Source organism: Rhyacophila brunnea, unplaced genomic scaffold (assembly GCF_057557595.1).
Source record: "Rhyacophila brunnea isolate RB1 unplaced genomic scaffold, BYU_Rbru_1.0 scaffold_6, whole genome shotgun sequence".
Lineage (NCBI taxonomy): Eukaryota > Metazoa > Arthropoda > Insecta > Trichoptera > Rhyacophilidae > Rhyacophila > Rhyacophila brunnea.
The window spans coordinates 14,220,655-14,238,369 of NW_028233276.1; the positions used below are offsets into that span (position 1 = coordinate 14,220,655).

General features: G+C 33.3%; 1 protein-coding gene across 1 annotated transcript in view; it reads left to right on the plus strand.

The window, feature by feature from the left end:
• The window catches only part of LOC147065237 (uncharacterized), a 52,404-nt gene that overhangs the window by 20,177 nt on the left and 14,512 nt on the right, over window positions 1-17,715 (plus strand). The window contains exons 12-22 of the mRNA XM_085956351.1: window positions 774-851; window positions 2,661-2,832; window positions 3,283-3,434; window positions 4,171-4,327; window positions 6,756-6,932; window positions 8,783-8,949; window positions 9,779-9,944; window positions 13,759-13,931; window positions 14,270-14,477; window positions 15,883-16,014; window positions 16,720-16,842. Of these exons, the coding sequence (XP_085812477.1) occupies window positions 774-851; window positions 2,661-2,832; window positions 3,283-3,434; window positions 4,171-4,327; window positions 6,756-6,932; window positions 8,783-8,949; window positions 9,779-9,944; window positions 13,759-13,931; window positions 14,270-14,477; window positions 15,883-16,014; window positions 16,720-16,842 (1,705 nt within the window). The remainder of the gene's footprint in view (window positions 1-773; window positions 852-2,660; window positions 2,833-3,282; window positions 3,435-4,170; window positions 4,328-6,755; window positions 6,933-8,782; window positions 8,950-9,778; window positions 9,945-13,758; window positions 13,932-14,269; window positions 14,478-15,882; window positions 16,015-16,719; window positions 16,843-17,715) is intronic.

A 17,715-nucleotide genomic window follows, 5' to 3' on the forward strand; every position in this document is an offset into this window, starting at 1 on the left:
ATGGCAATATGTTTTGTTGATTTTGCCATGAGCAGTGTGTCATCCGCATACTCAATGAACAAAATGTATAAAAGTTTCATCCCTATTGCATTAATTGGATTAGAGGGAGTCAAGTGACAAAAAAGATTGGCAAACCTTTCACATAAATGATAAAACAGTAAAGATAGATTTTTGAATTACTAAAACACAGATTGTATCCATATCTACAACTTTTTTACAAACACTCGATGATAACGAGCTCCCACTACCTGTTATTTAGTTAAACCAATTATGAGGAGACTTATACACCGTTTACACGTGCATGGATTTACTGCTGACAGTACGTATTATAGCGGCCATAACAAGAAAATGCACTTGTAAATGCGTATTATCGTTAAAGTTGGAAGATTGCATGCTGCGTAGTAGAACGATAGTGGCAAACTTGCCGAGACAAAAACGAACTACACCGCGCAGGTAATTTTTGATGTCACAACCTGTCAAATAGCACCATACAATGACAACATCGCGTATCGCTTACGCTTGAAGAATGAGAATGACGAGACAGTCAGCACTTTTACGTGTAAAAAGTTATTATCGCGATAGTTTAAAAGACTATTGTATAGTGTGGTGCAATTAAATCCATGCACGTGTATAGGCGCTATTAAACTGATAGTCTACCTTAATTTTTGTTCTTATAAAGCAGTGTTTTGTCTCTCATATTAAATTTTAATTCAGTCACATTGGATGCTTTAACAGTACAATAACGATATATGTACATATATTTGGATTTTTAGGTACCTGGCACGGTGGAAATGGCTGTGTGGCAAGAAGATTCCAACTATTATGTTTTTCAATCGTCTTCACTCAATAATGTGAGTTTTATAATGTATTCGAATATTTAAATTGAAGCAATATTACTTAATTTTTTTTGAAAAATATATAATCCAACGATAATGATTATTATGACATTTACATAAATAAATATCCATGGATAATGAGCAATGGTATAGATCCACCAGTATAAGTTGTCAGTTGGCGCCAGATTTTTGACATACCATTTTTAATATTTTTTGTATTGTTCTAAGTTCTAAATTTGAACACCTGACGATTTATGATGGTATGATGGTATGGCGGATCTTAACAGCCTACCTCCAACTTTCGCCACTGTTAATAATATGGATACTAGAAAAAAAATTCAAGGTCATTCGATATTATAGAACAGGGTTGGCGAACCTTTTTACGTACGCATGCCAAAATTTTCCAAATAATATTTTTCGACTGTCTGACGTGCCAAGCAGTTTTTCATGGTGAAAAAGTTTTTTAAAGTTTTCTAAAAAGATATTCATTGTTCAATGAATTTAAAATTTACAATTGAGTTCTTGATATTCTATCTTTCACCGTATTTATAGCCGAAGGCATATCTTTTGTTCTTTGAATTTTTTTCCCTTGTTTTCAAATTAGTCAAAAAGACTTCTTTCATATTATATTCTCCATCACTGAACGGTTTTGTGGCAAAATAACAAGCAGTTATTATATTTGAATGACTGCCGATAATTAATTTCATAAGGTTTGTTGATTGAATATTTTTATTTTTAATTCCTCTTATTAATCATTATTCTTGAAAATGATTTGCCTGCAATTTTTTATAGAATGTGATTTGTCATATTATTTATGCATGAATTTCGTCGTTTCCGTTTGCGCATCGATTGGTAAGCATAATATTATGAAAAACCGAAGAAAATACGCATGGGTATGTCGTGATTATTTTTAAATATTGTATAAGTAAGCAAGTGTTTAGGTATATATTTATTTGTAAAGCTTTAAAATTTTTTGTTTTTAATTATATATTATAAAATAGTAATATCTTTTCTTTTCAAAATGGAACATTCGCGTGCCATGTAAAATAATCTCGCGTGCCATAGGTTTGCCATCCCAGTTATAGAACATGTACATACAGCATAAAGAAATTACCATTATGCATGACATTAGAGGGCATTTATCATACTTTAAAGTGCAATTACTCCATAACATGATTTCGAGACTCACCAACTTTTGACAGTAACACCACGAATTTATCTTCTTTCACTGATAACCTCTTCTCATACGAATGATGTGAACATATGAATACGTGTATTAAATAAGGCTCTAAGTACCGAAAAGTAGTATTGCCTGTAGTTACAAAATACCGAGTCATTGCAGTAAAATTTCATGAAGAAGACCTTTTGAAAAATGTAGTTTTACAGTGTGAAGCAATCATGGCAGATTCTATAATTTTAGGTATTAAGAACTCGCAAGTGTCAACACAGCATCGTCAGCTATTTTATATTGAATGCCGTTAACCACTGCAGTGCTACTTACACCATTATAAATAAAACACGCCAACGGACTTACAACGTCGACAAGTTTAATTATTTTGCTGTGTTTTTTTGACTTGCTTGAGGCACTTAGACTATAGTTGAAGTTATTGGCGTTGGTATGTAGAATATTTTTCTATAAATATGTCAGTTTTTATTAATTTGGTACTTAGCGCCTTAATTAATACACGTATTCATATTACTTCTAGTTTTTTTCCAATCCTAGAGAAACTAATGATATTATTTTGTCTATCATCACTCTTCTCTTGCAGATGTGATTACCCTGTTAAATGTTTATTTTATATATTATATTATTTTGTTCATAAGAATGAGGAAGAAGTACCGAGTCCTGCCCGGCTGCTGTGCTTCCCGACGCGGGACAGTTTGGTGACTCATTTGAAGCATAATATCCACCCGGAGTTAGTATCGGCAGATTTTGCCGTCTACAAGGTGCAATTCTTCGACAACGAAGTCGACGAGAGAGTCTCAGAAATATCCGGTATTGATTAATGTATTTTTTAGTCATAATTTCACTAAAAAACCGAGAAGATGGTGTCCTTGTAAACAAAAAAAAACTATCTAACATTAGATAAACAGACTTATTTCAAAATTTGTAAATCTCATTCGAAATGACTGTACTCCTTTAACATGCAGAGAAGAATAGTGGACCCTGGGTCTTCAGATAAATGGATCCAAAACTAAAATCACGATTAAAGACTGAAGCAGTCAGTTGTAGAATAATAAAGCACTTCAAGGTCTGGAGATTGTTGATGATTTCAATTGGCTCTCACATTACAAGCACCGGAAGTTATAAAAATGAGATCAATCCCACAACAGACTCAGCAAAGGGAGCTATGACATCATTGCGGTTTCCTAGTTTCTCGCCGTGGGCTATCTTTGTCATATTGTATTGTCTTCTTGTCTGGTAAAGTTCTAAGATTGTCAACAGATTCTGAATGGACCGTATGTGCCTCCCATCCCAGTCCAAAGCACAATAAAATGAGCAATACGCACGGCATGGCAAGTGCTATGGCCATTGTCACGCTGGTCTTTGATCATTCTGCACCCGCTTCCACATGGACGCCTAGCTTCATTGATAAGGTTATATCTTATAATATCAATTAATTAAATCTTTCTTTAGTATTCGCACGATCTTAAAATATGACTGAATTATTTTAGTTTTTTTAGCCTTAGGATAAGCTAGAATAACTTTTATAATTTTGAAAACACTTCTGAGAAAATATAATTATTATAACCAATAGAAAAATCTTTTTAAAAAAGTAAGACAATCGAACCTGCATCTCTCGGGTATCGTGCCCTATTGATTATAATATATTTTCTCGTTTGTGTGTTTTCAAAATTATGTATGTTCAATAATTAGAATGTTACATTCTTAAAACTTGTGAATTATTCGTTGAATAAAAAAAGTAATTAATTAGAATAACTTTGTTTAAATTTATTACACACGGGAGCTTTTTATCCATTTTGGGAGAGCAGACATGGTTTTGAACCTTTCAGAACCTGCAGTATTTTGCCTGAAAAAATAGTAATGAAAAAGCCTAAATATGAAGTCTCAATTTTTATTATGATGAAAATAATAATAAATATTTAAATAATTTTATTTACATCATCGCATTTCTCAACAGCCTCACTAATACAATATTCATGTTACGTACGTTGGTTAATTTTGAGATAAGATAATTATACAGTGCAAAAGTGTGGAAGGAGACTTTTTAGTTCCCTAAATGACAGGTAAGGCACATGAGTCAGAAGATTTGTACAATTAATACATACAATAAACATAGCTTAAAGTTTTATATTTGTGATTGATCAACAGATGGTGCTATGCGGAAGAAGACTTTTTGAAAAGACGTTGTCTTGTCACGAAAAAGAGTTCAATAAATCCATTCTTGTTTCACTGGGAACTGTTTCTCCCAGGTTTTCCATCTCTAATGAAGAATTTGCGGAAACACAAGTGCTTCAAGTAGTAATGGGTAAATCATTAAAATTTGTGGCGAAAATATGCGTTGTGTAGTAAGAAGTTGTCTTCGTCCCTCGTTTTGGAATATTTAATTTATGAGTAATAATTACCACTGAAAGCCACTTTCTACCATACGTACCTACGTCATATGCTTGTAACAACTAGCAGGGGCATTGGTAAACAAGTGTTTCTTACTGTTGTATTGGATTTTTACCTCAGTTAATAAATCAACCGGTCAAGGCACAGGTGTCGTATGTTTTGAAAAGATTAATTTCACAGTTGATCCACAAAATTCATCAAAACTACACAATTATCATAATATAATATACAGTCGAACTTGGTTATTACGATCACGGACTTAGCGAGATCTCGGATGTAACGAGGAAACATTCGTTGACGTTTTAGTTTATGATTTTGTCCATACATTTATTCACTTTTATAACGAGCTACTTATCGGATATACCGAGCAAAAGTATCGTCAAAAATTTTCTTAAAACTGTTAATGTGTCGATCGTTTAAAAACATTTTCGACCCAAAGCAATAAAATCCGACCGTAGACCAATTCCGCCGGGATTGGATTACGTTTATAACACTATTTAAGTGTCTAAGTACCTAATTGGTGTTTTTGCCGACAAAATTGAAAAAGTATCCACGCATATGGTAGAAATTTCATGTAAAAAATTCAAGCTGAAGTCAGAAGGTACCTACCAGCGTTCATTACAATAAACAACTTCTTTTGTAGTTTATGAATGCCATGCTTGTTTCGGGGAAAAATTCTAATTGTGTATTTTTGTTTGAATTGCGACTTTTTGTGTTATGTGATCGCTTATTTAACGCTATACTCTGATATAACGAGTAACGCTTATAATGAGCAAATTCAGTCTGTCCCATCTTCCTGGTAATAACCAAGTTCGACTGTAATAATGCTTGTGCAATTTCACGGCAATTCCCAAACATTAGATTATTATTTTGCCAACAGGAAATAAGTTACCCATAAAAATATAAGAATAATAATGGATCACGTAGCAATTTGTAGTCGGGCTGTCCCGATCACAAAATTTATTTCAAATGCATAAAAATATTCTTCCACTACATCTGCCTAAGAATATATTTCAAGGAAACCTTCTTGAGTAGAGGTAGACTCTAAACCAGGGGCGGGCAAACTTTTTGGATGGAGGGCCAAATTCAAGAATTCAAAATGAGCGGCGGGCCGCAAGTAAAATACCATTTTTAGATATACACTATTTATTATCACGAAAAATAAACATTACAAAAAAATTAATGAGAAGAATGAAAGTGTTGTACATTTTTTCAAATTCAGGTGTTAATTTTGTGGTTGGTATTTTCAAAACTGCTTATAAATGGGCATCGGAGATATTTGATCGTAAAGAATTTTTATTAAGGTTCATGATCGAAAATGTTTGTTCACATATATAGGTTGATTCAAAAACAACGAACATTTTCCTTGCATAATCTTTGAGTTGTTCGAATTTGTCTGAATTAAGGGCATTGTAAAATTTGGATATATCTTCACGACGATGCAATTCTCTTAAATCAGTGTCACACTGCAGACCAATAATCTCAAGTTGTAGCTCTGTCAGTACACTATCAATATCTATTGAAAATGGATAGCGTACTGTTGCTAAACTTGTCTCAATTTTTCGGAAGTCACCAAATCTTTGTAAAAAATCGTCATTTAGAGCTTTAATAATTTTACCATATTCTTCAAATTTATATTCTGGTATATTCAGCAACTTCAAAGTTGGAAAGTGGTCCACGTTCTTATTCGATATTTGTCGAAGGAACAACTTGAGTTTTAATTGAAATCCATTCAAACTCTTCACCATATCGTGGGCATATATTTTTTTTTCCTTGCAACGCAGAGTTAAAAGTATTTAAATGTGTCACGATGTTCAACATAGAAAATAGTGGTTACATAGTGTGAGACGAGACGCAAGGAAGACATACTGAGATAAATTTTAATCTATTGTCAATATTTTTTTAAAAAATATAAAAAAGTTATTCGTTATCAGAAGTAGAATTAATGATGGCGGGCCGCAAAAAAATACCCGGCGGGCCACATGCGGCCCGCGGGCCGCAGTTTGCCCTCCCCTGCTCTAAACATATGATAGTAACGGCAAAAAAAGGATTGCTAATTTACATACAAATGCTGATGAGACACAGATTAGCACTTTCATAAACCTGGTACTCGTTTCAGCGATTTTTTATAGTAAATCCACAGGGAAGAAGTTTCAACATCTTTGATGTATAAATACCTATTACAAATTTAATTATTTTTGCAAGTATTAAAAGTATTTCTACATCGCAGTTAGGTCAGGTTAAGACAACCATATTACACCGAGAGTAAAGCTGTATAGAAATTTATGATATAGGTAGCTTATGTATTTAGATGAATTATTTTGTTGAACATAATGTTGCAGGTCATTTATTTGACAAAGGGAAGACTCGGGGCGCTTGCAGTCTACTTGAAGGTATTACGAACTTCTTCAAAGAATACAAGTACGGGGTGATCTCCGTCCACTACAGGAAGTTGGCCATTTGGAAGAGTGCCGACGACTGTATCTACTGCATCGACTGTGGACATGACTGGCTTGAAGGTTTACATATATTTATTCATGCTCTCGTGTAAATACAATAATTTGAGTACATCATAATATGAGAAATATTTAACCTATTTCTGATTCAAGACAAATTATTTTATCGCATCCATAGTAAAATTTCATAATTCAACAAATAATAATAATTAGCTATATAGTCACAAAAATATCATGCGTAGATTACACATATATCAGTCTGGGTTAGTATAGCTACTTTTCACGATACCTGACTACATCAGTGGTCTAGAGCAGGGGTCGGCAAACTTTTGGACCAAAGGAGCCAAATATGAGTGGCACAACGGTTAAAAAAAAATTCGAGAGCCATACGTATATTTTTGTAAATATGTTTTATTTAAATGAATTAATTACATTTTATAATTGCTTATTTATTAAGCGAAGAAGATTTCCCGAATAAAACTAACGTAAATATATGTTTTTATTGTTGAAATTATAAATATAATTTTTACAGAATATGAATTACACGCATTCCTTAAAACTAATGTGAACAATGACCTTCTGATAATGAGTTTTTGTATGTTTGGTATGTAACTTGTAGTTTTTAATTTAAGGTGCGACTCCAAATTCTCATCGGTTATTTGGCTTCTCTAAATGCTATTTATATTGTTCATATTTGAAAATTATTGTTCGTGAGTTAGGAAAGCTAGTCCATGTATTAAAAATCGTAGTATCTACCTTAGGTAGATCTTTTAGAGCGCTCCACTTGTGTTGTGAAATTAAATTGCATTTCTCTCTCTCCAAATCCTCAATTTTGGTGGCAAGACCTACGAATTTGGAGCTCTATAACTCTTTGCTTGTCAAATCCACCAATAAAATTGTATTTCAAAAGTGCTTGTTTCAATATGAAATTTAATTTGCCGACTTTTAGAATGGGCGGATTTAAAACAACAATTTTTGCATCAACCATCATGGAGAAAAAATTAGTCTCGCGATAATGTCATTATAAATAATATAACAAGTGTACAAATCAATGATAAAAAATTAAAATTGTGAATTTTGCAAAAGCTTTTGTAAAAACTGTAAATTGGGATTTTAATAGTTTGAATAAGGTCCATTCTTGCACATTCAATAAATACTAAAATAATATTAGAGAAAAGTATTTTACCACGTTTTTATTAGCTCGTATTCTTGTTTGTCCAGTACAAATTTTTTCTTGTTTGTCCAAGATTTGTATTGGACGATTGAAGATTTTTAACTAACTTCCCGACTAGCTAGACATTTGAAACTTTTAGAATATATCGGAACACGATGACAATGCATTTTTTAATACTTTGAGCCATCTTTAAGCAGAATTAAATTCATTTTCAGTTAATTCTGTTTTGTATGGAAAGTTAGTTCGGAAAAAATTCGTAAAAAGTAAAACACTATTATTGGTTGCTAAGGGGGTCCTAGCAACTAAATTATTAATATATACGTGCGTTACTATGGAAATCAATATATAATGTCAAAATGACATTTCAGTATTCTATATTTATTCAGTAATTCTATCAAGTACAAAAAAAAGTATTTATTGTATTAAAGAATTGTCAAGTTTATAAGATTCAACAGAAAATTTAAAAACGTGGTATATAAAAAGTTCATCTTGTAATTATTTCATTATAAAACATGATTTTATATTGCATATCAGTTTTCATTGGTGATCTGTTGGCAATTGGAAACACTAATTTCAAGGCAGACATATAAAATCTTGTTCCATTGTCATTTTATAATATAAATTTTTATTTTAATTTTAATTTTAGCATTTTTTTAATGAAAAATAATAGATTTTGGGATAGTAATAATGTAATATGAAACAACCGCATTCAGGATCTCTTCATATCTATGTCATTTAGAGCCTGATACGAAATTCTGCGTGGGTCGCTTTGCAAATGAGTCAAGTCTGGCAGACCGAATTGAGGAAGACTTGCCGCCTTCTTCCAAGAACCACTTTATCATCAGCGCTGTTAATATCAACCTCGTAAAGCTTCTGCCAGACAAAACTTTCCCCCTTGTGTTGCAAGTAAGAGTTTTGTTAATCATTGTCTATTGTCTCTGATTTTAAAATGAATAAACTGTCGTTTGAAACTTGTCGAACTGAAGTTTGCAGTAAATATTGTAGAATACAACCAACTTCTCTAAATAATATGGTATTTTGATAATTATTATACTTTATATATATATGAGCAAACTAATTCCTATTGCGGACTATAGAATATTGACTGATCAAAATCCGTAGTTTAGCTGAATTGCATATGGATAGTATGGGTAACCGGCAAGCCAAACTATACCACACACTGTTGGCTTTGGGAGAGGATAGCAGTTGCTACCAGTATTGGACTAACTCATATAATAATTAACATTGAATATGCTTACCATAAAATCACAGTTGCATTTGTAATAATGGTATGGCTGTGAAACTGCATTAAGAAAGGCAACGAATCTAAAATAAACACTTAGTGAAGAAAACCTAAGTCGTCGCAGTCATGATCTATTCTGGGTCGGAACCGTTTCCTCGTATCAAGCCTATCAGGCACCATTAGCGAGGGGTGCAAAACTAGTCAATGCACTCCCCAAAGACAGACATTGAATTGAGTGAAATTTTATTATACTGTATAAAATTGTAAGTAGGTATATGTTTTTTTATTTTTCTTCTTCTCTCTTGTGAGGGTAATATTTGTTAGAATTTTATTTAGATTTCATGTTGTGAACGTCTTGAATTTTGATATTTTATGTCCACAATGTTTTGTTTTCTTAAATAAATAAATAAAACCATCGGAAATTCTTCGTGTTTTGTCCCGATATGGTGGTCCCAATGAAATATTAAAAAATATTGAGTTGTATTTTTGCAGAAAGATTTCTTTTGGGTAGTGCCGAATGAAGAGGCAGTGTTGTACGGTGGAAAATGCATATCGACTGGTCGTGGAGAAGGACTGTCGTCAGCCATTTTGTTCTCATGTGCCTGCAGACTTGTCCCCCCCATGAGATTCACTGTCCACCATCTTGATTGCATTGCTGGTGATTATATATTTTTTTTATCTCATAAATATTAGCATAACATGGAGACTCATATAACATGTCGTCGCTATAGGATTTGTTTCCCGAATAGACCAAATGTCAATTTTACAGGAGACGAAAAACAAATTTCATTGTCGTATATTTTAATATTAGTAGATGTATCAATCATTCTTTCTATACTGTATGATTGCAACATTATCTAAGAATAGATTTCAAGAATAATATACTGGTATAAATCATTAAATGCACAGAAAATGCGTTTTATTTACAAGTACTCACTGTGGATATTCGGGAAATTTTTAGCGCTCCCTCAGAATAATGGATATTCGGGACAAAACCTGGACGTTCGGGATTTAAGACCGTAGAGTATTGCTGCACGGCCCACAGATTACTGAGTGGTCAAAAAGTACGCGCCTCAAATGTTATATTTATTTACACGATAATTGTTAATAATTACCTCTACTATTTAAATACTTAATGATCGCAATTACCCAAGTTCGTATGTAATAATAACATGCAGCAATCGCTTTTTCGATTTTTTTTCGGATTAAGTAATAAAATAGTTTTTAAGTAATTAACTATTTTTTTATTGAACGAATAATTCACAAGATTTAAGAATGTAGCATTCTAATAATTGAACATAATTACATATTTTTTTTAAATCACTTCTGAGAAAATATATTATAAGGTATCTACTACTTCAATTACTAACTGACGTCACGGTCATTTCTTGAATATTTTATGATGGTACTTACTCGTACTTGCTAACAATTTTATATTAATACTTTTTCCAAGAAAAAAAAAATCTATTTATATATATCTGTATATTATTATCTCTATATATATAAAAATCTCGTGTCACGATGTTTGTGGTCGAACTCCTCCGAAATGGCTCGACCGATTTTTATGAATTTTTTTATGTATATTTGTTAGGTATGAGAATAGGTCAACAAGTATATTTCATACCGCTAGGTGATTAGGGTATCTCTATCCAGAAAAATTTTCTTTTATTTTTTTGACAATTTTTTTTTTGTATTTTTTTATTATTTGGCATAAAAAAATACCTATAACCTCAAATTTTCACTTTCCTACCCCCATCCTCCCATTTTTTAATCGCGATTTTATTATTTTTGTATGAACAAATTTAACCGTTGTTCGTATTTCAAACAGAACGAAATTATTTATGTTGTTGAATGACAGAAGGCACTACGTCCGAGAAGAATTCAAGAGAAGCGTCGCGTCATTTTGACATTTCATTCGGCAAATCACAACGCAGTGCGTGCAAAATTTTGTACGATTTATTTAAATTTATCTATTTTTATGTGCGTGTATTACAGTGCACAATGCCAGCAAGACGCAAGGGGGGCCATTTGGGCCGTCGAACGAATAAAGCAACAAACATGCGAAATAGTAGAGTAGAAAGAACAGACGAACAAATCCAACAAGATAACAAAAACGTGCGTGTAAGCATGTCGCGATTGCGTGCATCTCAATCACAAGAGGCACGAGCTGAACGAAATCAACAACGACAATTGGAACGGAGCCAAGCGCGCCGGTTCGTAGTTAACACACGCAGAGCAAATGACCGACAACGCCAACAAGTACATCGAACATTTACATCCGCTTCGTTCCTTCGTCTCGCATTCGAGTACGAGCCAGATATTGAATATTCCGCTCATCCGAAAGTGCTGATTGGTGCTATGGACAAAGAATGTCCCCATTGTCATGCGCTCAAATTCAAACATGAGTCAGCCGGGATGTGTTGCGCATCAGGAAAAGTGCAACTACCAGAAATTGAGATACCACCAGAACCATTGAACAGCTTGCTCATTGGCACGGTTCCAGATTCAAACCTGTTCCTGAAGTCCATTCGCACATTCAATTCATGCTTCCAAAGCAACTTCTAGCAAGCTTCGTCCGGAGCAACAGAAATAGTTCACAATACTGCGGCAAATGGTCAACAATTCCATTCTACGTTCAAAATCAAAGGTCAAGTATACCACAAAGTAGGCTCATTGCTGCTAATGCCAAACGAACCACATACATTTTTACAAATCTACTTCATGGGCGCGCGGCGGTGAGGACATCAATCATGTGGATGCACGTTGCGGCTACAATAGCCTCAATTTGCCTAATGCCAGGCGCATCGTCGGCGAACTGGACGCCCTGTTGAATGAGCACAATGAATTATTGAAATTCTTCAAAGCACACATGCACGAATTGCAAAGTGACAATCACGCTATTGTCATCAATCCTGATAAAATACCAGCTGGAGAGCACGTACGTCGATTCAATGCGACTGTTGTTGACGACATTGCTGGAATCATGGTTGGCGACCGCACATCGACGCGAGAAATCGTGATTCGAAGAAGAAACAATAATCTGGAGTTCATCGCTGACACACACCGTTCATACGACGCTCTCCAATATCCGCTAATTTTCTGGAAGGGACAAGACGGATATTGCATAAAAATTAAACAACGAGATCCTGTCACAGGTAATTCATTCATTATGAACATCATTACTCATTTTGAATTGAGAAAAATGAATGGTTGATGTTTTTTTGTTTTTATCGGCGGTCATCGTCTACAGTGCTCTATTCCTCTTTCTGTCATAGATCCCATCCCCACACACTTACGATACATTCGTTACTTTTTATTTAACAACCAAAATATTCACTAGAAATAATTTATATGGCAGAACAACGTTTGCCTGGTCAGCTAGTATATATATATATATTTCTATAATTGACAATTATACTTATTACAAACCACCAAATAAATATTATATATTTACTATTGTAAGGAATAACAACACAAAATAATAGCATGTATAAATTAATTACCATTGGCTGCTAATATTAGGTAGGTACCAATATCCTTAGTATATAATATCGACTAAATAAATAGTTACTAACATACATATTAAATTAAATTAACTATCAGCGCATTCAAAAATAAATAATAGCATCGCCTTTATTTTCATAGAAATACCTAGATTAAAAGTAAAATAAAGACAAACAATATTTGATTAATAATAATTTGAAATAATAATTATTTTTTACGTCATAGTAGTTGCCGGGTCATACTGTAGAATTCATATAACCGTTGGGATTTTGTGTCATTTATCAAAACAAAATGCAGTTATTTAGGTTAAAATACTCACTTCCACAACTCTACTGTAAGTTCAAGGCGAACTGGTGATGTATCAGCTATGAATGATCTCTTCAAATTTGATGAATTCACTATTAAAACAATAGTAACGTTAAAAACAATATCAATAAGACGAAATTTGAAATAAGTCTCCGGACGGCCGAAAAATATGAAAGTGGGCGTGATTGTTTTAGAGCTAGACAGCGTGAATGGGGAAGCGAGATGCACGGCGTGAGCGCGGTTTGATTGGCTAAAGTCATATTCGGGAAATAAACACTCAGCCAGAGATATATTTCGACTGAAATTAACTTGGATATTCAGGTACGAATAGTTGGACATTCGGGAGAACACCACGGAGTAATTGTAACTTAACATGGCGTATTCGGGTTTTTTAAAAAAATATCTCTGTTCCTAGATAAAAATATATTGCTTTTATAAATGATTTCGGTAGAGTTCGATAAAAGAAATTGAACTGCATTAAAATGTCGATTTCTACAAAAATGGATATTCGGGAAACAAATCCTATAGCGACGATGTCTTGCCTTGCTGAAATTTTCAAAAGTTGTTATATCGTTTGCGCATCATTATTCATTTAGTTATCATTTCTGTTAAGCCCATGTAGGTTAAAACAAAAATATTATTATAGTATTGCATTTTCTTAGATGAGACACCTAAATTCACCAAAAGTCTATACACGGAGCTTGCGAGTAATGATTCAGACCACTTTGGAAATGTTCTGCTGAAGAGGAAAGTCAATTTGGGAGTTCATAGCTTCACCATAGAAATGGAGCAAGCCGTCACCGTTCAATTGTTGGAAAAGGTGGACAAAGATGAGGTTGGTTGATGTCTTTTGTACTTACGTCTGGTCCTATAAGGATCGAACATGGTCAAAAGAAAAAAAAGAATAAGTGTCTTTTTGGTAGATAAAACTGGTTATAAAGAAGAGCATCACTGATTTCAAAAGTCATCGCACGCCACTGGTGTCTAGCGAGTCTATCCTATCTTAATTCATGCATTTTTCATGTCAGTCTATATTATATTTTTTGCGCACACATGCGATACAAAATTAAAGAGAATATTGCTTTCATTTCTCCATATTCAGCAACTCTTTTTGTGATTTTCAATTCACTCTCTCGCTTTCTTTAAAGTTAATAGATAGACATGTTTTTTCAGAAGGCCGACATAGGACTTCCCAGGTTCGCCTCTTTTGCAGAGAAGTTAGAGAAAGGGCTACGGAGAATGTTTGTTAAAAGGCGTGTGCAGAGTTTGCTAATGTCCTTTTGTGACATTCGAACAGTTGCCATCTGGAGAGCGAGTCCGTTTGGGCCAATTGCCGCCTTTATGTGTGTACCTCAACAGGATATAGTAACGGCGTATAGAGGTTATTAAATTTGAATTGTATATAAATATTTATACAGATTTAAAATTTTATGTTTTTTTGCAATTGAAGGCAATTTTTGTATGACGTTACCGCCATTTTTGTAAGCAAAAAATTACTCTTTTTAGCCATATCACACTCTCGCCGAGATGTTTTTACACAAAGGTGTCCGAGCACGAAAATGTGGATACGGCATTAGAGTTTGTATGATAACTAGTGATCAGAGTGGTCCTTTCTTTGAACGTTTTTGTTTAGGCTATCTCTGTATAAGAAAGTTTTCTTCAACATTTTTGGTAGAGAGTTTATATTCGCTACTGGATGAATGACTCTCTTTGCTGTCTATTCCTTATTCCATAGGCTCTTACTGCCTGGCTCTTGGTCTTCTTTACGGTCTTTTCAAATCCTTTGTATACCACTGGATGATCTGTTCTTTGAGCGATGTCGCCTGTCTACCTCCACTTCAAGATCTTTGTAACTTCCACAATTTGTATTATGTCCAACACTTTTGTTTGCATCCTTAACCATTTATTTCTTTTTCGATCTCTGTGCAACATACCCAACATGCATCTCTCCATACCGCGATGTGTAACTCTAAATTTAGTTTCATATCCGTACTTTAATACTAAATTATGTAAATCAACTATTTTTTTTATTCAACGAATAATTCACAAGATTTAAGAATGTAACATTCTAATTATTGAATATACATAATTAATTTATATCTTACTTTTTTCTAAAAGATTTTTTCTATTAGTTATAATATATTTTCTTAGAAGTGTTTTCAAAATTATGTATGAATTACATTAGTTAAATACATATTTAAATTATAACTAACGGGTATCCGTCTCTCATCAGCGGGCTTTACCCCCTAGCTGTCTTCGGCCACCTTGTGTATATGTCGTTGTTGAGGTGTGACAATATTTTTGTTGAATATTGTTTATGATATCTTCTGTTCATATATTATATCAGACTGCATAGTTTAGTAAAACCCTCATTATTCCATATAGCATCAAAATTAAAATATATTTAATAAACTTATAGAAACTTCCAATGTAACATGTCTTGTGTTAAGAAGACTAATCCCTCCAATGTATGTAATAATCATATCAGAGCTTTACCAATACTCGATGATGATTAGTTTCCTACTACTTGTTATTTAGATTAATCAGGTTATTTAAAGACTTTTTACGACTCTTTATTTTTGTGCTTTATGTTTCTCCTGTAAAATTAAAGTTTTGTGTTTCATTGGAGGATTTAACAGTTCAGTAATGATATAGTAGTTGATTCACTTTAGATGCCTGACATACCTGTCAAAATGTCCGAATCAAAGCTGTAACATAGTGATTTATGGTATCTTTGGCGTAGTAGCAGTCATCAATAATCAACTGATAACATATGTGTATTATAGGTCGTCGCCGGTCTTCCAGCATCGTTTTTGCAAGTGATGTAATGGCTGAATCCACAAAAGATCCAGTAAAGAGCCGAGAGGTTGATTGTCTGTTACTCTATCCTACTCTTCATCACTTGTCTATGCATCTAAGTAAGTTTACTAATATTAACATTAACGTATTATACGAACTGGGATTTATTAAATAACCATTTTTGGTGTATTAAATCTAAACTAAATATAGTTCATTTTATCATCACTTTTGTGTTTGGACAACTATTGACAACTATTCTCTTTTGAGTGCAAGCATAGAGTTTTTAGCACTGATTCTTTGATTTTACTGAAATGTTTTTAATCAAATGAATGAAAAAAAATTAGCACAGAAATATGTGTTACTACCTTGATAGATTTGTTTCAATCATTTTGCGAAGGAGAAAATATTGCAGTTATATTTTAAATAGTAATAGTTTGCAATGTGATTTCTAAATAAATCAGAAAACAAAATATGTTTACAAATTTTTGAATTTTAATGATGAGTAGGTATAAAAAAAATATATGATTCCCACTTTTATTTCTTGAATATTTTGATGCAAACTTTTGATATCTCGTTTCGATCTTTAAATAAAGATCTGAAGATTAGATAATTAATTAAATAATATTTAGTTTAGTAATAGTAGTAAGGTCCGGAAGTTTCCGACTATTTTAAGGACAAAGAGATTATTCTTTTAGTGGTATAGAAAAGTTAATTAACCATCCTAAAAACGTAAAACTGTCTCAAAACCCTGAGGTTTTTTTGCATCTCACTAAAGTTTATTCTTATTACATTGGTACCTTATTTATAATACATTTTCATTTCAGTTAGAATATTATCACAGAAACTCAAGTTTCACGAAGTTAACATCTCTGCGCTCCGGATTATAATGCAGCCACCGAATCAATCGGTTTTCGTCCAGTATGGATTGGCTAATATTTTTCACCAAGGTTCGTTGATACAGTTTAAAATCATTGTCATATGATACTTACTAAGTAGTTAAAATAAAGAAATATACTTGTCATATTAAGCTAACGGGAGAAGCCAAATAACTTCTCGCAGAATCATGGTTTGAAGTGAACCGATTAGTTTCTAAACTGGATTATTGTTTCTATGGCAAAAGCAGGGCTTTAAAAAAAAAAAAACAAATGTGCCGGAACTCACTTATTGCCAAACTTCTTACCTACTAAAGAAAATTATATTCAAATATCATTTAAAGCAACTTTTCCTATGCCACGAAGCGCATAAAAAATTAAACATACAAACAAATACAAATAAACAACTAAAGTTGTAAAAAATAAAATTGTAAAATGATCAAATATAAAGTATATAGTGATTTACATGGCCAGGATCATTAGTGGGCCCCCTCCTCTACCTATCAATAAGGTTAAGGGCAGTGTAACGCTCTATAGTAGCGTTTTTCAAATAGTGTTCAAGGTAAAATTAAGGGTATTCAGTGTATTAACAATCATTAACCAAAAAATGCAATTACACAACCACATATTTTTAAATTTTAATACGCCTGAAGGAAATAGCACCGCAGTCGATTTTTTTACGATTAGAGCACATTTGTGATGTGCGTTAATCTCACTTATCTGGTCGATCCCCCAGGCTAGAGCCCTGTCAGCCCCCTTTTGTGGGGGCCATAGTGATTTCCAAAGTTCAGCCCAATTCTCGTCTGGCAAATCGTCTCGTTTCCTTTTCTTAGTGTTAGAGTCTATGGCCGAATGTCTTCCACTGAGTAACCACCGATCAATGTATTTTGAAGAATCGAAAAGTGTCAAAGGTGGTCCGACGGGTTAGATGAATAAAAGTGCCGAAAA